The 24,039-nt window shown below is 45.7% G+C and overlaps 1 protein-coding gene across 2 annotated transcripts in view; it reads right to left on the reverse strand.

Annotated features, from left to right (window-relative positions):
* The window catches only part of LOC137376531 (ALK tyrosine kinase receptor-like), a 1,023,571-nt gene that overhangs the window by 386,192 nt on the left and 613,340 nt on the right, over positions 1-24,039 (reverse strand). For both annotated transcript variants that reach the window (XM_068045253.1, XM_068045252.1), the window contains exon 7: positions 5,180-5,329. In XM_068045253.1, coding sequence (XP_067901354.1) covers positions 5,180-5,329 — 150 coding nt within the window. The remainder of the gene's footprint in view (positions 1-5,179; positions 5,330-24,039) is intronic.

A 24,039-nucleotide genomic window follows, 5' to 3' on the forward strand; every position in this document is an offset into this window, starting at 1 on the left:
TTGGAGCCGGACTCCTCCATGCTGCTTGACAGTGACAGCAGGCTTTCTGGCAGGTCTGCCAATGCACCAAGTACTTCATTGTGGATGCCCATCAGCCTTTTTCTGTATGCCAGCACACCAAAGTCCTCATCTGAGCCCCTGCAGCAGAACTTGGGTGTGACCCTACCCTCCATGGAGCTGGCACCTGTGCTATCCTTTCCCCCTGCCCTGGCTGTAACCCACTCAATCCCGATGTCTCACCACCTGAAGGTTCCACCTCTATGCTACCCTCTAAAGTACACACAGTGCTGGTGCCTGAGCTGGTGACTGCAAGTGTGAGATCGAGTGACGATGTTTCTTCAACATCAGCGTCCTGCACCTCTAGGCTTTCTCACCCCCACACTTATGCTTGGCCAGGTGGCAACTCTTGGGCATCCAAAAGGCAAAAGGCACAAGTGTATAGTTGTGGTGAGGAAAGGGGGGCAAAGTAAGAGGTCATACTGACACCATCTGCAGCTTACATATCAGAAGAGATTGTGGGATGGGGGGGGGGGAAGTAGGTTATGAGAAGGAGGATTAGGTAGGAACACACCAGCTTCTATGGTCTTAGCTGTTGCCGCTGGCCACGGTCTCAGCTACGACTGCTCCAATTATGGGGATCCATGTTGGTGATGATTGCCAGTTAGGTGCTGCTGCCTCTGGTTATGTACCGCCTTGTCCTGAAAAAAAGAGACATAAGTGTGTCAGTGAGTGTGGTGCAATCTGTTTGGTTAAATAGCTGGCAGTGTGCACAAGGTATGAGATATAGGTGTGAGGCTTGCAGCAGTGCTAAGTGTATGAAGGTGAGGTGAAGCTGTGGATGTTAGGTATGAGTCAGGCCTGATAGAGATTGCTGGCAGGTGAGTGATTGGAGTGTGGTGCAGTGCGCAATGTGTGAGGCTAATGGCTCAGTTGTAAGGATATGACATTTGAAGATGATGTCACTTACCATGATCTCTCATGTGAGGTCATTAAACTTCTTTCAGCAATGCATCCAAGTTCTCGGGGCGACACTGTTCACATTGGCCTTGGCTCCCACTCCCTTATAAGCACTTATCTGGAGGACCCCCTGGCCCCTGTGGGAAGAGGGTCAGTCTCCTCCTGTCCATATCCCACATCAGGGCCTCAAGTGCTGCATCATGAAATCCGTCAGCCTGCTCTTTGCCATGCTGCCTTATCTTTACTCTTCCGTAGGGCCGAAATTATTCCCGAGCCACTTCCAGTACCTCCTGTAGCCAGAATGCACCTTAAACATTTTAAGAGATGTGGGATGGCTTTAAATAGTGCAGGTTAGTTTTAAGTGGTGTCAGCCTCGCACAAACTTGGGCCGCCTGCACAATGTTTGTGTGCTGCCTGCATTACTTTGAATGGGCTCAATCACTCAATCCTTCCTGGTAGCTGCATCCTCTAAATTCTGATAAAGTTGATATCAATGTAGCATTCAACAGAGTGTACCACCAAGAATCCTTGGTAAAACTGAAGTTTATGGGTATGGGAGAAAGCTCTCTGTGGCTGGAGTCAATCCTGGCACAAAGGAAGATGGCTGTGGTTGTTGGAGGCAATCATTTCAGCCCCATACATCGCTGCAGGCAGTTTCCTGAGTCCAACTATCTTTAGCTATTTCATTAATGACCTTTCCTTGTTAATAAGTTCAGAAGTGGAACTACTCGCTGATGCTTGCAGTGTTCAGCTCCATTCGCAATTCCTCAGATAATGAAGCAGTCCATGCGTACAGCTGGCTGCAGCTGCAACAACACTCAAGAAGCTCGACACAATCCAGGACAAAGCAGTACACTTGATGGGCACCCCATCCAGGAGCTTAAATATTCACTACCTCCACCACCGGCATACCATGGCTGCAGTGTCTGCTACCTACTGGAGGCACTGCAGAAAGTCACCAAGACTTCTTCAACAACACCTCCCAAATCATACTACCTATCTACAAAACCTTACTTCCTGCTGAGTATTTCTAGCATTTCTTGTTTTTATTTCTTACTTCCTGCTGTCATGTTTTAGTCACATTTTTGTGTTGATTTGGAATTGTAAATTCCTATGCCCACATTTATACTGTTAGCTGCCTGTTCGAGTTGCATCAGTGGTGGCCCTGTAACCTCTGTCTTTCGTCTCCCAATTCCTCAACCTGAGCTACAGAGGCCACAATGTTTATGGGGAGGCTGGGAGGGTGCAGGACGGCCAAAAAACAGCTGAAGAAACCAGCTAGGCCAGGGACTTGAAATTATTAACATTTTTTCACTACTTTTCCCACCAAGCAGCTGACCAAATTGATGAGTGAGCAGCGGGACCAGCAGCAGGAAGCTATAGATGGGGGACTCCAAGGGATTCTCCCTGGCAATTGGCAGGGGATTGAGTGGGGAGGTGGCCAGGATCAGGAGAGATGAGAGAGCTTGGAAATTGGGGCAGGAGGGGTGAGGCAGTGATTGGTGGGGTTTGGGGGAGAGGTTGCAAACAGGAGGAGCGGGAGGGGTTGGCACCTGGGGCTATGGGGAGGAAGCTATGATTAGGAGTGGGGAGGAAGCTGAGATCGGGAGGTGGTAGGAGGCCGTGATTGGGAGGGGAGGGGTGGAAATGGAGGGTGGTTCCCCACTCAGGTCTCAGTTAAAATTGAACCATGTACAAGAGGCATTGCAGCAACTCACCAAGGCTCCTTCGACAGCACCTTCCAAACCCGCGACCTCTACCATCTATATGGACAAGGGTAGCAGATGCATGGAAACACCACCGCCTGCAAGTTCCCCTCCAAACCACACACCGTCCTCAATTGGAACTATATTGCCATTCCTTCACTGTCTCTGGGTCAAAATCCTGAAACTTCCTTTCTAACAGCACTGTGGGTGTACCTACACCACATGGACTGCAGTGGTTCAAGAAGGCACATTCTCAAGGGCAATTAGGGGTGGGCAATAAATGCTGGCCTCGCGAGCGACGCTCATATCCCAAGAAGGAATTAAAAAAGTCAACGTGCATATGTAAAGTAGAACTCTGCTGGTTTTGTGTTGGTGCCCTTCCCATCTGCTCAAGAGAGCAGGTTAAAATCACAAAGGGTGGGGTCCTGGCGACTCCAGGGGAGGTGAATAACTGGGGATATTTCAACTGCCGACTCACCCTAGCTGAGTAGGGTAAGCCTAAATACTTTTAATAAGAAAGTCATGATCTTCTGTAGTATTGCAATTCAGAGATAAGGGCAAGTACACTATGCAGGTCCTGTGGGTAAATCAAGACATGATGGGAAAGTGGAAGGGAGAGAGTGTTAGGGGGAGGAAAGAAGGAGGAGGAAAGGAATGAGGAGGGAAGGATCGAGAAAGCAAGAGAAAGAGATGGTGCAGCGATTGGTGGAGGTAAGGAAAAGAGGAATAGGGTCAGTGACAGGGGTGGGAGGGAGGACGGTAACAGAATAGGAAAGGGGAAAAGGGGAAGGATAGAGCAGGAATAGGAAGCAGTAGGGATAGGGAAGAGAAAGAAGAATGCAGAGCAACAGAAGGAGGAATATGGGAGAGGGGGACAGAATAAGGCTGCACAGAGAGGAGGGGAGTATTGGCAAAGGAAGAGCAGGGAAGAGGATGGATAGGGGATGGTTTGAAGTGGGGAATGAAGGTTTGGCAGGACTGGCAAACTCCTTTAGGGAGTTGACTAGGATGGAAAGGTTTCTCAACACTGAGGAGGGGTAAAATACTCATATTTTATCTATTTATCTATGCCTTTATAGCCACTTAAGCTAAGCCAAGGACTGAAATTTCTGGTTGATCTTGTGCACTGACCACTCAGCATGATCCAGGCTACGGACAGGGAAGTTCCAATCCTGCCCCCTCCCATGCCAGGGGGGTGCTGTCTCAAACAGGCCCGCACGGAAATTCAGAGTGGAAGACTTATGCTAAGAGGTCATCATTAGGGATGCAGATTTTCAGCCCCTACACTTTGTCTTAACTGCCTCTGGGCAATATCATTATATGTAGAATCAGGTTTCCGATGTGTTTATTTGCATAGGTTATGCCATGAAGACCCTGCCAAGAATGAGGCATATTAATTTCATCATATGAACATTAATTTTAAACTTTTGCTGGAAATGACTTGTTTAAAGACATTTGGCTGGAGGACATTTGCACACTAAGAGACAGTGCTTGCAGAGACAAAAGAATTGCTCACTGATTCAATTTAGAGAGATTGGGCTGGGCAATGGTGATCCACAGTTTGTCGGGGTAAGAGACAGCACTGCACCACCACCGCCGCCTCCCCCCCCCCCCCCACCCCCACTGAAAGCTTTGAAATCCACAAATGCAGGAGTTTGTTTCAACAGTTAGTCACATGACTAACCTGCTGGCCAACCTGGAGTTTTGAATTGTGCTCACAGGACAGTTTGAAGACAGAGACTGCAGATTGTAACTGAACCTGGAACAAGACAGCCTCTCTCCTGGCTGGCTCTCTCTCACTTTCTCACAAACCTCCAGACCCACTGAAGTCGCTTAAACCTCAAGAGAGAAAAGACTCCTACATCAAATAAAGTTAAAGCGTGCACTGGGCCCCAACGAACGGTAAGACTTACTGGCAACTAAAGACTGCATATCAAACTCAAACGACTGTAATTACAATCCAGCTATTGCCCCAAACCTTACCCCTTTATTCTTTCTACTTTTTCTGTCTCTATCTGCGTGTGTTTTTATCGCATATGCATGCTAGCGTGGTCGCGTCATGCATTCGTAGTCGTTAACTGAATTCGAGTTTAAGATTAATAAACTTCCACCTTTCTTGTTTAAATCTAAGAAAACCTGTCTGGTTTGATTTCTTTGCCTTGCAATTGGTGAGCAGTGAACAAGGATTCACCGAGGGGGAGCTAAAAACACAATGTTTTTAAAATTAAACCTTGCTATGATGAAACCAGGCAAAGACTGAGAGGGAACACCCAAACCCCTCTCTCACCTGGTCGTACCAGTTAGATGACCTCAAATAAAATGCATTTGTCTTGTTAAGAATCTATATTAACACCCATACAAACCTGAAGAGAGTGGCATTTTATTTTCCACAAATGCAGATCCAGAAAGTGGTCGCTTAGGTAGGGCACAGGAAAACCTACTGCCAGTGGTAAACAACTCAGTGAAAAACCATTAGGTTAAATGGTAAAGAAAAGAAAATATTTTGTATAAGGTACCTTCTGAATAACATAGCTTGTTTCTCTCTTCTTCATAGACAGACTGACTTTCTTTCACCTTCCAACTTGGTTCATCCATCTCTGAGGTAATTGATGACCATTCACAATCGTTTTCTTCAAAGGAACAGTATGAGCCAGTGGGAAGGTTATCTGGAGAAAGAAGAAAATCTGGATGATGTTTTCCATCTGTTGCACAAAAAGAATGACTGTTGGAATATATAGAAGCGGCTTTTATGGTATATGCAAATCAAATTCTCAAGGGTGTGAACCACATAACTTACAGGAGCCATAGACACAAGTGAGAGAAGACAGCCACTGCACGAATGGTTCATTTTCAGCAATCTGCTTCTCTGTGTCACGTTTATACAATAGATTTGAGTTAGAAATTAGACATATGTATCTTTAAATGATTAATTTTTGCCAGATATTTCATCGGTGCTGGGTGGATGTAGAAGAGGTTTTGGAGTGATATACAAGAAAGTAAAGAAATGAGTGAAGGCCTGGCTTAACGGCCTATTCCTCGCCCCAGTGTTTGATCAATTATATAAATAAAAATACAAAATGATGGAAATTCATGGTAGATCTGCCAGTATCTAGAAAAAAAAGGTTAACATTTGAAATGGAAGCCTTCATTAGAACTGAGGACAATGTGGTGAAGGTCTATGTTGAAAATGCTAACCTGCCATCTTTTATCAGATACTGACTGACCTGCTGTGCATTTCCATCATTTGCAGTTTTAATTTCAGATTTCTAGAATTTGAAGGCTTTCATTCTATCTCTAATATCCATTCTGTCAAAGACTTTTATCCAAACCATTTAGCCTCTCGGGAGAAGGTGTATTCTTTTCTGGTGACCATCACACAAAAAAGATGTAAAAGATTGAAAAGGATACAGAGAAGGCTGATCCCAAGTGTAAAGAACATAAAGTATTAAAAATGTTTTGAGAAACTCAAACTTTACCAGTCTAGAAAGAAGCTGGATAAGGGGTGACTTCACAAATGTATCTAGAATATTAAGTAAACCCAGAATAATACCAGTCCAAGCTCGAAGAGTAGGAGCAGAAACCAATAAAGGAGAACAGGAAATTTGTTTAAAGTACATTTAAAGCTGATATCAGGAAGCACTTCTTTATTCAGCATAATCAATATTTGGACAATCTGTTAGGCAGGGTAGCAGAGGTAAAAATACTGGAGGTGTTCAAAGAATTGTTGGATGTTAAGAAGGGAAGAGTTAACACACTTCGAGGAAGACATTCCATGACTTGAATTGTCTTTTCTTGTCCTGAACTTTCCCTTCCAGTAGGTCAATAAAGAAAAACTCCAAAATATCAATCCAACCTTACATCTTATAGTATATCCTGTTACTGTTGCCTTCCTTCGCACATGGTGATGTCAAGTGAAATGATGAAAAATGGCAAAACACTGAAGAAGAACTTGCATTTATATAGTGCCTTTCACATTATCAGAATATCGCAGAAGATGAAACCCCAATAAAACTGATGTCAATGGGAATCGGGGGTAACTCTCCACTGGCAGGAGTCATACCTAGCACAAAGGAAGAAGGCTGTGGTTGTTGGATGCCAATCATTTCAGCCCCCAGAACATCACTACTGAGTTCCTCAGGGTAGTGTCCTAGGCTCAATCATCTTCAGCTGTTTCATCGATGATCAACACCTCGCCCCCACCCACCCCATTATAAGGTCAGAAGTGGGAGGGTTGATCATTGATGATTGCACGGTGTTCAGTTCCATTTGCAACTTGTCAGATAATGATACAGCCCTAATCTGCGTGCAGCAAGACCTGGACAACTTTCAGGCTTGGGCCTGTAAATGATAAGTTACATTCATGCGACACAAGTGCCAAGTACCAAGTACCAAGTATTGACCATCTCCAACAAGAGAGAATCTAACCATCTCTCCTTGATGTTCAATGGTATCACCATCGCTGAATCCCTCACTATCAACATCCTGGGGGTTATCATTGACCAGAAACTGAACTGGACCGGCCACATAAATACTTTGGCTACAAAAGCAAGTCAGAGGCTGGGAGCTCTGTGGCGAGTAACCCACCTCCTGACTCCCCAGTGCCTGTCCACCGTCTACAAGACACAAGTCAGGAGTGTGATGGAATATTCTCCAATTGCCTGGATGGGCACAGCTCCAACAACACTCAAGAAGCTCAACAACATCCAGGACAAAGCAGCCCGCTTGATTGTCATCCCATGCACCACCTTCAACATTGACTCCCTTCACCACTGACACACAGTGGTAGCAGTGTGTACCATCTACAAAGATGCAGTGCATCACCAAGGCTCCTTCGAAAGCACTTTCCAAACCCATGACCTCTACCACCTAAAAGGACAAGGGCATCAGATGTATGGGAACACCACCACCTGCAAGCTCCCCTCCAAGCCACAAACCAAACTGCCTCCCTAACAGCACTGTTGGTGTACCTGCACCCCAAGGACTGCAGCAGTTTAAGAATGCAGCTCACCACCACCTTCTCAAGGGCAATTAGGGATGGGCAATAAATGCTGGCCTAGCCAGCGATGCCCACATACCATGAACGAATAAAAAAAAGGATGTATCCAGCTAAAGATCAGTAAATGGGGTGCCAGTCTAGACCTGAAAGATCTCATGTTCAATTCCCAGTTCTTTCTCAGGCAGGGGAGCAGTAAGGGGCTACAATTGTCCACCTTTCTCCTAATTTATGGAGGACAGAAAAATCAACAAATGGTCTGCTCCCTATTTCAATGTAATATCCCTGCTAGACAGTTCACAGCCCAGAAACTCATCTGCATTCATTTCTGGGCAGACTGGACTGGATGGTACATTCCCTGCACCTGAATGATGAGACCCAAGGGAACCGTGGTGATGGGCAGAGAGTCTGGTGCAGCAACAATGGGGTGTTGGGGTTGGGAATGGTGGTAATCAGGGGAAGGAATTAATTATGGGATCAGAAGAAGCACTGACTGCCTCAGGGTAAACCAATCTTGAAGTGGGAGTCTCAAATAGTCATTAGGCCCCTTATTTGCACATACAAAGGACTAATACCTGCTTTGGGGGTAAAGGATGTCTTTTTTTCCTCCTTTTCCAGTGTGATATGCAGCACTGTGCCAGTCAGACAAGTGCATGTGCTTCCTGCCCACCATATTGGGGGCTCAAAAGGTTAGTTGGTGTTGGAAAAATGAGTATGTGGCTGAATTTATAGACCCACATATATGGGCATCATGTGAGAACGAAATCAGACGTGCCTCTTATACTTGAATAGCCTACTAACACTCACTATCTAGGTTAAAGCAGAAGGCAACATACCCCAGTCTAAGTTTGTGCCTTTAGGAAAACATTTTACAAAAGCAAATTGCCAAAATAATTGTCACATAATCCTGCCACCCAGATTTACTGTTATCCTCCTCTGCATTGACGAGAGTGATGTTTTCAGTACCTGCTTATTGAATAAAGCTGCCTGCACTAGCACATTACAAAACCTGGCATTAAACTACTAATACATAGGCAAAATACTGCGGATGCTGGAAATCTGAAATAAAAACAGACAATGCTGGAAATACTCAGCAGGTCTGGCAGCATCTGTGGAGGGAGAAACAGAGTTAATGGGCCAGATGTTATTCTGGTGACAGGGGTCCTGGCGGTGAGCCGGAAGGCAGGGAGAGAAGCTGCCTTGGCCCTCCATTGAACTCCCAGAGCTATTTTACTGCCCACTGTTGGAGACGCTGTCTCTTTAAATGAAGAGCTCCTGCCTTCTGAGCTGCTGGCCAATCAGAAGGCTGGTAGCTCTGCAGTACCAGCAGTACCACTGGGAGCGATGGCCACTGCCGGGTACTGCAGGAGGTCTTGCAGTACCGAAAAGAAAAGAGTGATGAAGACCTCGGGAGAGGTAAGTGGGGTCGGGATGGCCGGGGCTGTTCTGGCAGCCCCCGGCGACAGGGTGGGCTGGTGAGGTTGGGGGGGGGGGCGGGGAGGGTGTCTTCACGGGGGGGGGGGTGGGGGGGGTGATTGCCACCAAGGGGAGCTCTCCAGGAGCCCTGAATTGCTGCTGAAGGAGGACCTCCCACCCGACCCCATGAGGAGGCCTCCAGGCTTTACCTGGTAGCATCGTCCCAGGTGGGCCCCTCTGCCTTCCGTAAAATTGAAGTGGAGGTGGGAAGAGGTCCTTAAGTGGCCAATTAATTATTAATTGGCCTGGGGCGGGAAGTCCGTCCTCAGCTTCTCCCACCCCAGACAAAATGGCAGGGGGCTCGGGCAATGTCGGGAACGGCACCCCCTGCCTTCGTGTCCGCCTCCAAGGGCAGAATAAAATTCAGCCCAAAGTTTCTGGTCAATAACCTTTCATCAGAACTTAGATTCACCTACTAATGCTGGTTGACAGACAAGCTAGATGCAGGTTAGAAGCAAGGTGGTACCTTCCTTAAACAGGGCTAGCATAATGGTAATGTTAGACAAGCTTTGAATTGTGTCGTTGCCTTTGTCGTTGAATCCTGGGCGGGGGAAAAAGAGGTTTGCACAGCTACCTGTTCCTCTTATGTGATATAAAACACATCATTCACATTTGTGTGGCATAAGTGAACCTGCCGGCATTACCACTGTTGCAATAGACCTTGTCCACAAACATCAGTAATGATGATAAATGTTATAATCCATTTTTAAACTACCAGATCCACTGCAAACATAAATACATTTCTGGACCCTCCCAAAAAATAACATTAAGCACAATTACCTCTTATTTGTCTTCAACAATAAAAGCCTCTCCGGCTTTGATTAAACAGCTTGTACTATAATCTTTGTATTTAATCATTGCAGGAATAATTTATTGTTAGGCTGCTCATATAAAGCAGAAGCCATTGCTTAAAAGGTAAAGTGCATTCCATCATCTTGTCATGTAATCCCAAATGTTACAATGAGCACACTTACACTTTCTAACCTTGTGTTGCATTTTAAAACTGCTAGTTAAAGGCAGGCTGACCTCACACTTCAAGCTGAATTAGTGACATCCATAGCTCAGTGGTAGCACTCTTGCTTCTGAGTCAGCAGGTTGTGGGGTTTCAGCTTCACTCTAGAGACTGAATCACATAACATAGGCTGACATTTCAGTGCAGTACTGAATGAGTGCTGCACTGACAGAAGTGCCAACCTTCGAATGAGACATTAAGTTGAGGTCTTGTCTGCCCGCTCAGCTGGATGCAAAAGAAATCCATGCATTAAAGAAGAACATGGGAGTTATCCTGATTTACTGGCTGTTATATATTGTTATACCATCTATAAAGTGCTAGGAACTAATTATCTAGGAACTAATTGTTATGTATAAGTGCTCCGGGGGGGGATGGGGGGTGGGGGCACTTTCACGGCTGCACTGGAGAGTCATGTGACATGTAACAGGACACCAACCTGGGGCAGTCCTATACAGGACAGCATGGTGGCTGAATGATTAAACAAAGACTCCAGCCTTTCCAAGTCTAAAGTGTGATTATTTCTATCATATGGGAACCAGAAAACAACCGGGAGATATAATATGGTGGCAGCGAGTGTCTGAGAGTAAACCCAAAACATTTTAAACAAATTTAATGCTGAAGTAGATTGGGAAAAATTAGTGCCTGAGAGAGAAAAAAAACTGAGTGAATCGTGCAAAAACAAAAAAAAAACAAAATGTCATCCTGGATCGGAATGATTGCACAGCTACAGCCCATTATGGATTGGGAAGCTGATGATGTCGGAGAGACATTTGAGAAGTTTAGACAGAAGTGCAGATTAATATTCAGTAGTTTCCTAAAAGGCACTAGTGAAGAGGAGAGGGTCAGCCATATCCTTCTGTGGGCAGGAGATAAAGTATTAAATTTATTTAACAGCTGGGTGCTAAGTGAAGAGGACAGCAGAAACCCAGACAAAATTTTTGAAAGATTCGGCACCCTTCACCAGCCAAAATCAAATCATTGGTTATACCAATATGAATTTCAAGGCCTCAGACAGGAACTAAGTGAGCCAATTGACAATTTTGTAACAAGATTGAAAAATGCAGACAGAAAATGTAAATTTAAAGACAAAGATGAACAGTTGATTGATCAGCTCATTTGGGGTTCTGCACGTCCTGGAGTGCAGAAAGCTCTAATTGGAAAGGACAAGCTCACAATATCGTAGGCTGTTGACACTGCCAGAGCACATGAAGCCACGAGCAGACAGATGAAGACACTCACTACCCAAACAGCTAGCCTTCGGTTAAGCCAAAAGAAAGGGTTGATGCAGTGAAACAACAACGAAACAATGTACACCAAAGAGAGAGGAAGACATGCAGAAGCTGTGGACGACCACATAAATTCACAGCCAGACGGAAATGTCCCTGCATATGGATCAATCTGTAGAGCTTGCAGAAAGACCAATTACTGGGAAAGGATGTGCAGAACAAGGGAAGAAGGTGGTGGATGAGTCACCAGAGCCAGAGCAACAGGGCGAATGAGTAGTGAAAGAAACCAAAACATCCATACTCTGGAAGATGACAATGGATTTGAGAATACGATAGACATAAAAACCATATGTGCACGGAATGTCTGGATTCAACAGTTCCCAGAGAAAAGAAATTCACACGACCATTCAGATCAGGAAGAGGGTGAGAAACGAGCCCACAATGATAAATCTGAAGGTGAAGATTGATACTGGAGTGCAGAGTAACATCATCCCGCGCAGACTATACTAGAAGATTTTTCCTGAAAATTTGGAAGAAAATAGTTATTCAATGAAAGGTGCTAACAGCATACAGGGAACTCAGGTTCGACAGCTCGGAACAACCCAAATCAGAGGGACACACAAAGGAAAAGATGTTAACTGTGTGTTCCAAGTCACTGAAACAGATGGTCCAGCTATCCTGGGGTTGAGCAGTTGCGAAGAGCTGTAAACCATGCGGTGAAGGAAACGACACTGAGGATTGAAGACAGTACACCCATTGAAAAGCACCCTTTGATCAGAAGCAGAGAAGATCTGGTACAAATGTACCCAGAGTGTTTTGATGAGATGGTTGGATGCTTTGAAGATTTTGAATATCACCTCACTATTGACCCAGCGATGAAACCAGTGAATCATCCCCCACGTAAACTACCAATAGAATTAAAAGGAAAGCTTGAAAGAGATCTACAAGAAATGGAAGAAAAAAAGGTGATCACCAGAGTCACAGAGCGTAGTCTCTTCAGTCCTAAATATGCCACTGGGAGCGGTGGCCACTGCTGGGACTGCACCCAGCGAGAAGACCCAGCATGGACACTGGCCTCAGAAACAGGGTAAGTGGGGTCAGGGTTCGCTGGGGTCAATCAGGCAGGCCCTGGCAAGGTGGGGGGGGGTGTCAATCGAGAGGTGTGGAGGAGTGTTCAAGTGGGGTCAGCCTGTGCCACTGGGGGGACCCTCTGTGGGGCACAGGGTGCCCAATCAGGAGGGCCCCCCCCAGCCCACAACAAGGCCACCAGGTATTACTGGGTGGCCTCCGCAGGTGGGGGTGCCTATCTGCCCCTGGTAAAATACCAGTAGCAGTGGGAAGAGACCATTATGTGGCCATTAAAGGCCTCAATTAGCCTAAGATCAAGCTAGCCGACTGCCACCTCCCCCGTAGCTGATAAGATAGCAATGGGGGCAGGTAGGCGATGGGCATGGAGCCCCACCATCCTATCCGATTTTACAACCCCCCATCTCCCATCCCGCTCCTGAGGGGGCGGGGGTTGGGGGAGGGCGCTGTTGGTGTGGTGGTGTAAAAATCCAACCAGGAATAGAAACATTTGACCGGATTCTGGAGTGAAACTAACAGGGCTATCGGTGCTCTCTGTTATTAAAATATGGCCAGGATTTTATGTGATTCAGCACAGAGGGGAAGGCTGAACTGGAAATGGGTGACGCTGGCACTCCTGCTCCCATCCACATTCTCGAGCAATTTTGTGCCGACTGACCAATTAACGGCCAGCAGGTGGGGTGACTGTCCATTGACCAGCTGACACAGTCGGATGTGCTGGCGCCATCTATAAAGGGCCACCAACACTGGAACACTGCCTCAGACTATCCTGCCCAGCATCCTGTGACCAACTGTGCAGCAGCCTCAGAAAACATCCAGCTGGCAGCTTGGATCTGTCATTAGGAGTGGGCAAAGAGGGCAAAGTGGTCACCAAGGTAGGCATAGCGAGGCCTGAGGAAAGATGTGCTTGTCGGCATGGCAGCAGGAAGATTCCAGGTGGCCCCACGGTTCAGTGATGACTCCCTGCATGTTCTCCTCCAGGCTACTCAGGCAAGACGGGAGGTCCTCCTCGCCAGGGGTGGAAGGAGGAGACCTCCCCGCCTAAGCAAGCAAGCCTGGATGGAGGTTGTGGAGGTCAACAGCCATGGCGTCATCTGGAGAACTTGGCTGTCGTGCGTATCGGCAGGAGCTGGGGAATGTAGATTGGGAGCAGCTGTTTGAAGGTAAATCCACATGTGATATGTGGGAGGCTTTTAAAGAGAGATTGATTAGCGTGCAGGAGAGACATGTTCCTGTGAAAATGAGGGATAGAAATGGCAAGATTAGGGAACCATGGATGACAGGTGAAATTGTGAGACTAGCTAAGAGGAAAAAGGAAGCATACATAAGGTCTAGGCGGCTGATGAAAGACAAAGCTTTGAAAGAATATCGGGAATGTAGGACCAATCTGAAACGAGGAATTAAGAGGGCTAAAAGGGGTCATGAAATATCTTTAGCAAACAGGGTTAAAGAAAATCCCAAAGCCTTTTATTCATATATAAGGAGAAAGAGGGTAACTAGAGAAAGGATTGGCCCACTAAAGGACAAAGGAGGAATGTTATGCTTGGAGTCAGAGAAAATGGGTGAGATTCTAAACGAGTACGTTGCATCGGTATTCACCGAGGAGAGGGACATGACGGATGTTGAGGTTAGGAACAGATGTTTGATTACTCTAGGTCAAGTCGGCATAAGGAGGGAGGAAGTGTTGGGTATTCTAAAGGGCATTAAGGTGGACAAGTCCCCAGGTCCGGATGGGATCTATCCCAGGTTACTGAGGGAAGCGAGAGAGGAAATAGCTGGGGCCTTAACAGATATCTTTGCAGCATCCTTAAACACGGGTGAGGTCCCGGAGGACTGGAAAATTGCTAATGTTGTCCCCTTGTTTAAGAAGGGTAGCAGGGATAATCCAGGTAATTATAGACCGGTGAGCCTGACGTCAGTGGTAGGGAAGCTGCTGGAGAAGATACTGAGGGATAGGATCTATTCCCATTTGGAAGAAAATGGGCTTATCAGTGATAGGCAACATGGTTTTGTGCAGGGAAGGTCATGTCTTACCAACTTAATAGAATTCTTTGAGGAAGTGACAAAGTTGATTGATGAGGGAAGGGCTGTCGATGTCATATACATGGACTTCAGTAAGGCGTTTGATAAGGTTCCCCATGGCAGGCTGATGGAGAAAGTGAAGGCGCATGGGGTCCAAGGTGTACTAGCTAGATGGATAAAGAACTGGCTGGGCAACAGGAGACAGAGAGTAGCAGTGGAAGGGAGTTTCTCAAAATGGAGACGTGTGACCAGTGGTGTTCCACAGGGATCCGTGCTGGGACCACTGTTGTTTGTGATATACATTAATGATTTGGAGGAAAGTATAGGTGGAGTGATTAGCAAGTTTGCAGACGACACTAAGATTGGTGGAGTAGCAGATAGTGAAGGGGACTGTCAGAGAATACAGCAGAATATAGATAGACTGGAGAGTTGGGCAGAGAAATGGCAGATGGAGTTCAATCAGGGCAAATGCGAGGTGATGCATTTTGGAAGATCCAATTCAAGAGTGAATTATACAGTAAATGGAAAAGTCCTGGGGAAAATTGATGTCCAGAGAGATTTGGGTGTTCAGGTCCACTGTTCCCTGAAGGTGGCAACGCAGGTAAATAGAGTGGTCAAGAAGGCATACGGCATGCTTTCCTTCATCGGACGGGGTATTGAGTACAAGAGTTGGCAGGTCATGTTACAGTTGTATAGGACTTTGGTTCGGCCACATTTGGAATACTGCATGCAGTTCTGGTCGCCACATTACCAAAAGGATGTGGATGCTTTGGAGAGGGTGCAGAGGAGGTTCACCAGGATGTTGCCTGGTATGGAGGGCGCTAGCTATGAAGAGAGGTTGAGTAGATTAGGATTATTTTCATTAGAAAGACAGAGGTTGAGGGGGGACCTGATTGAGGTGTACAAAATCATGAGAGGTATAGACAGGGTGGATAGCAAGAGGCTTTTTCCCAGAGTGGGGGATTCAATTACTAGAGGACACGAGTTCAAAGTGAAAGGGGAAAAGTTTAGGGGGGAAATGCGTGGAAAGTTCTTTACGCAGAGGGTGGTGGGTGCCTAGAACACGTTGCCAGCGGAGGTGGTAGATGCGGGCACGATGGCGTCTTTTAAGATGTATCTAGACAGATACATGAATGGGCAGGAAGAAAAGAGATACAGACCCTTAGAAAATAGGCGACATGTTTAGATAGAGGATCTGGATCGGCGCAGGCTTGGAGGGCCGAAGGGCCTGTTCCTGTGCTGTAATTTTCTTTGTTCTTTGTTCTTTGTATCAATGACCTTCTCTGCTCCACAAGGTTGAGTAGCACAGCTCGGTTTTCTTTGGAGTTACCAACTGGATAAGTGTGAGGGTGCGGCTGCTGCGGAGGGAGAGTCCACCATGACGGTGGCAATGGGGTGAGACTACAGCATCCCCTTGGAAAGGAATGGCTATAGCTCTGTCTAGTGATGCCCAATGTTCATCCACCTCTATTGAGGAGGAGGGGACTTCAGAGGGTGCAGCGTTGCATCACTCCCCCACACCCTCTATCAGTGCAGATATTTTCATGTCACGTTTGCGCTTAGATTCAGGCTCAAACACACCTGACCAGCTGGCAGAGGCTGTAACAGCTGAGGTCACTGACACTTGGAGGAGTGTGGGAAGCCAGGCCATGCTAAACCCCAGGCTGATGAAGTGCCTTTGGAATTGTCCATAAGGCAGAAGATGATGGAAAATCAGCGTGAGGTGCCTGAAAATCTGGTGGAATTCCAGAGGCTATGCGTGCCCTGGCTTGGACAGTGGAGGAATCCATCCAAGCCATGAATGCTGCCATTTCCCTCTCATTTCCACGCATGGCCTCATCTATTTACTATTTACATGCTGATAGAAGATTTTTGGGTTCCCTTTTATGTTGACTGCCATACCATTCTCATATTCTCTTTTTGCCAGTGTTATTTTCCTCTTCACCTCTCCTCTCAACTTAATGTATATGGCCTGGTTCTCACTTGAAGAATTCACCTGACATGCATCATACACCCTCTTTTTTTGTTTCATCATAATCTCTATCTCCCTCATCATCCAAGGAGCCCTATTTTTGGTGCCCTTACCTTTTGCCCTTGTTGGATTGTACCTTGCCAGTACCTGAAGCATCTTTTCCTTGTTCTGATACAGCTGTTACTGTCAGTCTTGAGTTCCATTTTACCCTAGCTAGATCCCTTCTCATCACATTGAAATTAGCTCTCTTCCAATCTAGACATTCTACCTTATTTTGTTCCTTGCTTTTCTGCATTACTAGTTTGAATCTTATGAGATGATGATCGCTCTTACCCAAGTGCTCCCTGACAGACACTTGCCTTCCTAATTTCCCAGCACCTGGTCCAGCAATGCCTCCTTTCTTGCCGGGCCAAGAACATATTGATCAAGGAAGTTCTCCTGAACACATTTATCCTTCCCCTTTCCTCTAAAATTATTCTAATTGATATTTAGGTAATTAAAGTCCCCCAATATCACCTCTCTATAGTTCTTCCACATCTCTGTGATTACCCTGCAGATTTGCTCCTCTATCTCCCTCTCACTATTTGGAGGCCTATAGAATACCCCTAGTAGCGTGATCATACCATTTTTGCTTCTCAATTTCCACCTCCCTATCTCCGTCCCTGCCTCAGCTCTTGTGCTACTGAAACCCTCATGAACCATGCCTTTGCTACTTCGAGACCTCATTATTCTCACACAATCCTGGCCGGCTACCCTCAATAAACTCCATAAGTTCATCCAAAGCTCTGCTACCCATATCCTAACTTTCACCAAATGCTATTGACCTATCATCCCTGTGCTTGCTGACCTACATTGGCTTCCGGTTCAGCAACGCCTCGATTTTAAAATTTTCATCCGTGTTTTCAAATCCTTCCATGGTCTTGCCCCTCCCTATCTCTGTAACCTTTTTCAACCTTCTGACACATCTTTGCTGTTCCAATTGTGGCCTCTTGTACATCCCTGATTATAATCACTCCACCACTGGTGGCCATGCCTTCAGCTGCCAAGGCCTTAAACTCTGAAATTCCCTTTCTAAACCACTCCACCTCTCTATCCTTCTTTAAGACCCTTCTTAAAATCTCCCACTTTGACAAAGCTTTTGATCAACCAACCTAATATATCCCATTATGTGGCATGGTGTCAAATTCTGTTTGATAACTCTCCTGTGAAGCAGCTTGGACCATTTTACTATGTTAAAGGGGACATGTAAATTGGCCACTAACTTCTGGCGACCATACGTGTGTAGTTAAACATGGAAATCAGGAAGTTGCTGTGCAAGTTGCCCTTCTCCTCTAGAAGCTGCGCTGTACCAACATCTCACTGAGAGATTCAGCATTGAAATACATGGAACGGCATGAAGTTGCTGTATTTCGTGATAGATATCCACTAAATACAGCACGAAAAGTTAGGGATTACCCATTCTAGTGTAAGTACATCCTTAATGGGATGATGAGACTTAATTATCAAAGGGTACTCAGTATTTCAGAAGGATAGGCAGGAAGGAAAAGGAGGAGGTGCAGCTTTTGTTAGTAAAGGAAGAGATCAGTGCTGTAGTGAGAAACAATATAGGCACTGGAGATCAAGGTGTAGAATCAGTCTGGGTAGAAATAAGAAATAGCAAGGGAAAGAAGTCCCTGCAAACAGTAGTTCTGCAGTGGGACACAGTATAAACCAGGAAATACTGGGGGCTTGTAAGAAAGGTACTGCAATAATCATGGGTGATTTTAATATGTATATTGACTGGATTAATCAAATTTTTTTTTTCTTTAGAGATACAGCACTGAAACAGGCCCTTCGGCCCACCGAGTCTGTGCCGACCAACAACCACCCACTTATACTATCCCTGCAGTCATCCCATATGACCTACTTACACTAGCGGCAATTTACAATGGTCAATTTACCTATCAGCCTGCAAGTCTTTGACTGTGGGAGGAAACCGGAGCACCCGGCGAAAACCCACGCGGTCACAGGGAGAACTTGCAAACTCCGCACAGGCAGTACCCAGAATCAAACCTGGGTCCCTGGAGCTGTGAGGCTGCAGTGCTAACCACTGCGCCACTGGCAAGGGTAACCTCAAGAGAGAGTTCATTGAAGGTATTAGAGATTGTTTTTAGGAGCAATATGTTGTGGAACCAACCAGGGAGCAGGCTATTCTAGATTTGGTATTGTATAATGAGGTGGGATTAATTAATGATCTCATAGTTAAGGATCCTCCAGGGAAGAGTGATCATAGCATGTTAGAATTTCAAATTCAGTTTGAGGGCGAAAAACTAGAGTCCCACACTAGCGTTCTGGAGTTAAACAAAGGTAATTACATAGGCATGAGGACAGATTTGGCCCTAGTGGACTGGGCAGGAAAACTAAAAAGTAGGACAGTTGATGAGCAGTGCCAGATCTTTAAGGAGATATTCAATTCCTCCCACCCAAAATATATTCCAGAGAGGAAGATTCTAAGAGGGGGAAAAAAACATCCATGGCTAAGCAAGGAAGTTAAGGATAACATAAAGACAAAAACTAAGGCATACCATATTGTGAAGGCCACTGGCAGGCTGAAAGATTGGGAAACTTTTAAAGACCAACAAAGGGTTACTAAAAAAGTAATAAAAAGAGCAAAGGTAAATTATGAAAGAAAACTAGTGCAAAATATAAAAACGGATAGCAAAAGTTTCGAGAAGTATATAAAAGGGAAGACAGTAGCTAAAGTGAATGTTGGTCCCTTGCAGGATGAGACTGGGGAGTTAATAGAGGGGAACACAGAAATGGCTGAGACACTAAATCAGTATTTTGCCTCAGTTTTCACAGTGGAGGACACGAGTACCATCCCAATAGTAACAGGAAATGCAGAGGTTATAGAAAGAGAGGAACTTAGAAAAATCATCATCACTAGGGAAAAAGTACTGAGCAAACTATTGGGATTGAAGGGAGACAAGTCCCCAGGGCCTGATGGTCTACATCCTAGGGTCTTAAAGGAAGTGGTAATGGTTATAATATTCCAAAATTCTCTGGATACGGGAAAGGTTCCAGTGGATTGGAAAAAAGCTAATATAATGGGCTTATTCAAAAAGGGAGGGAGGCAGAAAGTAGGAAACTGCAGACCAGTTAGTTTAAAATCTGTCATTGGGAAATTGTTAGAATCCATTATTAAGGAAGTAATAACAGGACAATTGAAAGTCAAAATGCAATCCATCAGAGTCAGCATGGTTTTATGAAGGGTAAATCGTGTTTGACTAATTTGCCAGAGTTCCTCGAAGCTGTAACAAGCAAAGTGGATAATGGGGATCCTGTAGATGTAGTATATCTGGACTTTCAGAAGGCATTTGATAAGGTGCCACACAAAAGGTTAATACACAAGGTAAGATCACATGGGGTTAGGGGCAATTTATTAGCTTGGATAGAGGATTGGCTAACCAACAGAAAACAGAGAGTCGGGATAAATGGGTCTTTTTCTGGTTGGCAAGATATAACTTGTGGGGTGCCATGGCGTTCGGTCCTTGGGCCCCAACTATTTACAATATATATGAATAACTTGAATGCAGGGATAGAAGGTACAATAGCCAAATTTGCAGGTGACACTAAAATAGGTGGGATAGTAAGTTGCAATAAAGAAATAAGAAATTTACTAATGGATATGGATAGGTTAGGCGAATGGGCCAAAGTTTGGCAGATGGAGTGTAACGTGGATAGGTATGAGGTTATCCAGGTTCCGAAGAAGGGTCACTGACCCGAAACGTTAACTCTGCTTCTCTTTCCACAGATGCTGCCAGACCTGCTGAGTGAATCCAGCATTTCTTGTTTTTGTATGAGGTTATCCACTTTGGTCGGAAGAATGGAAAGGAAAATTATTATCTAAATGGAGAGAAACTTCAGAATGCTTCGGTGCAGAGGGATCTGGGTGTCCTCGTGCATGAATTGCAGAAAGTTAGTATGCAGGTCCAGGCTTAGGCTGATTAGTGGCAAGTAACATTCATGCCACACAAGTGCCAGGCAATGACCATCTCCAACAAGAGAGAATCTAACCATCTCCTCTTGACATTCAATGGCATTACCATCGCTGAATCCCCCACTATCAACATCCTAGGGGCTACTACTGACCAGAAACTGAACTGGAGTAGCCATATAAATATCGTGGCTACAAGAGCAGGTCAGAGGCGAGGAATCCTGCGGCGAGTAACTCATCTCATGACTCCCCAAAGCCTATCCACCATCTACAAGGCACAAGTCAGGAGTGTGATGGAATACTCTCCACTTGCCTGGATGGGTGCAGCTCCAACAACACTCAAGAAGTTCAACACCATCCAGGACAAAGCAGCTCGCTTGATTGGAACCCCATCTACAAATGTTCACTCCCTCCACCACCGATGCACAGTGGCAGCAGTGTGTACCATTTACAAGATGCACTGCAGCAATGCACCAAGGCTCCTTAGACAGCACCTTCCAAACCCACGACCTCTACCAACTAGAAGGGCAAGGGCAGTAAATACATGGGAACACCACCACCTGCAAGTTCCCCTCCAGTCACACACCATCCTGACTTGGAACTATATCGCCGTTCCTTCACTGTCACTGGGTCAAAATCCTGGAACTCCCTTCCTAACAGCACTGTGGCTGTACCTAGCTCACATGCACTGCAGTGATTCAAGAAGGCAGCTCACCACCACCTTCTCAAGGGCAATTAGGGATGGGCAATAAATGCTGGCCTAGCCAGCAACGTCCACATCCCATGAATGAATTTTTAAAAAAGCATGTAAGAAGGAAGGCGAATGGAATTTTGGCATTTATTGCTAAAGGAATAGAATATAAAAGTAGGGAAGTGTTGCTGCAACTGTACAAGGCATTAGTGAGACTGCACCTGGAGTATTGCGTAAAGTTTTGGTCTCCTTACTTGAGGAGGGATGTAGTTGCATTGGTGGCAGTTCAGATGAGGTTCACTGGATTGATTCCAGGGATGAGGGAAGAGAGATTGAGCACTTTAGGCCTTTACTCTCTAGAGTTTAGAAGAATGAGTGGAGATCTAATTGAGGTATATAAGATGATTAAGGGGATTGACAAAGTAGACGTAGAGAGGATGTTTCCTCTTGTGGGGAAATCTAGAACGAGAGGTCATAGTTTTAGGATAAGGGGTAGCAGATTTAAAACAGAGATGAGGAGAAATTACTTCTCTCAAATGGTTGTGAGTCTGTGGCATTCACTACCCCAGAGTGCAGTGAATTATAGGACATTGAGTACATTTAAGGAGGAGATAGACAGATTTTTAATTAGTAAAGGGTTGAAGGGTTCTGGAGAACAGTAGGAAAGTGGAGTTGAGGCTGAGATGAGATCAGCCATGATCGTACTGAATGGTGAAGCAGGCTCGAGGGGCTAAATTGCCTATTCCTGCTCCTAGTTCTTATGACCTTATGACCTTATTATGGCAAAACAACCTCTCTAGTACTGAAAATTAACTTTTCCAAGTGTGGAGTCTCATTCCTTTAGATTTTAATTATTGATGGAGATTTTTTTAAAAAGCAAGTCTTTTAACTTTTTATTTCTATGTCTTATCTCTCTCTCTTAATCCCACTTTTCCTTTCCTCTTTTTATTTTGTTTTCTGTACATGATTTGGCATTCAATTAAATATTCTGGCACTTCCGAGTTCAGACTTTGTGCTGTTCATTAACAATGCTTCAATTGATTGGATAGGGAGATACACAGTTGCTTCCCCTGTTCTTGCATGTCTCAGATCTCCTGTACAGGGCACCACATCATTTCAATTTCTAATTACCACAGGTTCCAGTGCAAAAACTCATAGAAAGTCTGTGGACATGGGTAAGTGCAATGAACAGCTGGCAAAATCCAGACCATCATATACCAGCAGCTGAAACCTTATCAGTTTTCACTGATTAGAAAGAGAGGTTGAGCAGACTAACAGCTGCAGAAATATTGGGCTGGATTTTACCAGCCATTTAGATACAGGCTGGGAGGTGAGAGGACTGGTAATATGGCAGGGGACGGTGTCAGGAGGGGAGCCTGACGTCTCCCTGCTACCATGGCATATAACTGGTGGCAAGAACCTTAGCGCACGGCCACCCACCAGGCGGCCGATTGTAACAATTAAGTGCCGGCATTTTACCAGCATCAGGAGGTGTTGTCACTGCATGGGGAGACCGCCAGCTAAATCCTGGAAGCTTTCCAGCAGGTTCCTGGTGCGAGGGCACTCCTTAATGGCCACTCTATGGCCCATGGAAGGGCCCGCTGGTGGTAGTGACTACCCCCGTGGCTAAAGTGCTGCCGCAGGTATATGCTCCCTCCCCCCATCGCCTGTCTGGCCTCGACATGGTCAGTAAAAAATACATATCTCTTCTTCAACGGTATCGCAGCATGCAGGCCCCTCTTCCTTGTCCTGCAGCTTCAGCAATGGCCGGCAGCCTGGCAGCCAGGCCGCCATCCTCGATTGGACGGTGATCCTGGTGGTGGCCTCTTAATTGGCTGCCACTGGTAAAATGCCATCCCATGGTCCCGCTGCCCACCGGCGCAGGGTACATCCCTGTTCTTGGTTCTGGCGGTGGAACTTCTTACCTGCTGATAAAATTCAGTCCACTGTGATGAATGGAGGGGTAAAGGCTAGAAAATTGCCAGCTTGAAATTGCAATTAAAATTGACTTGGGGCAGTGATTGTTCCAGGGTTGGGTGGGGTTGTGGGGGCACAAAATGAAGTGGGATTATAAGGGGGAAGTGATACAGGAAAATGGATGGAGATGGCCTTGGCTGTGATCGAGACCATGGGAGTAGAGAGACCACATGAGTTGGTAAGGTCAAGTGTTTGGCTGAGCATACAGTTTGGACAGTTTATATGAAGGGAAAGGTCAAGGGAGGGCAGTGAACTCAGGGCAGAGATGGCAAGGTAAATTGAGATGGAGATTGATATTATTTCGGTTGAGAATTTAATCAGTGCAGACATTGAGGGAAGAAAGGTGGGAGGATATCCCAGGGAGAAAGTTAATGTGGCGCTTGGGGGTGGTGGTCAAAGAGGGGAGAAATAATAGCTGCTACGTCTGGGTGACAGGTCAGGGAGGAGACAGGAGAAAGGGGCACAAGAGAAGCCAACAGAAAAAGGGAGATAGAAGTTTTGGCTCAAGTCTGGAGTGGCAGCCAAAATGCATACATGAATAGAGACAGAAGAGGCATGTTGTAGATTGGAAGAAGTATGTCCCAGTCTTAAACAGACAACAGGTAGTAGACAATATGGGAAAGTCTATAGTCAAAGTTTGAGTTCATGTGATGGGTTGAAGTTGGCGTGTAGAGAATGGTGGACTCTGTACTGTCTATTTTAAAAGATCAAACCAGATGGAAAGAAAGAACAACCTTTCACAACCTCAGATAAGGGCGACTGCCCTTTATACCAAGCATTTGACCAAGTATGGCACTGAGGAGCCTTAATAAAAATGAAGTCAGTGGGGATCGGGTCGGGGGGGACCGGAGGGGGTTGCAGTGGTGCGGGGGGAGGGAGGGGAAGTTCTCCACTGGCTAGAGTCATACCTAGCACAAAGGTAGATGGTTGTGGTCATCGTAGGCC

This window comes from Heterodontus francisci, chromosome 13, assembly GCF_036365525.1.
Source record: "Heterodontus francisci isolate sHetFra1 chromosome 13, sHetFra1.hap1, whole genome shotgun sequence".
Taxonomy (NCBI): Eukaryota; Metazoa; Chordata; class Chondrichthyes; order Heterodontiformes; family Heterodontidae; genus Heterodontus; species Heterodontus francisci.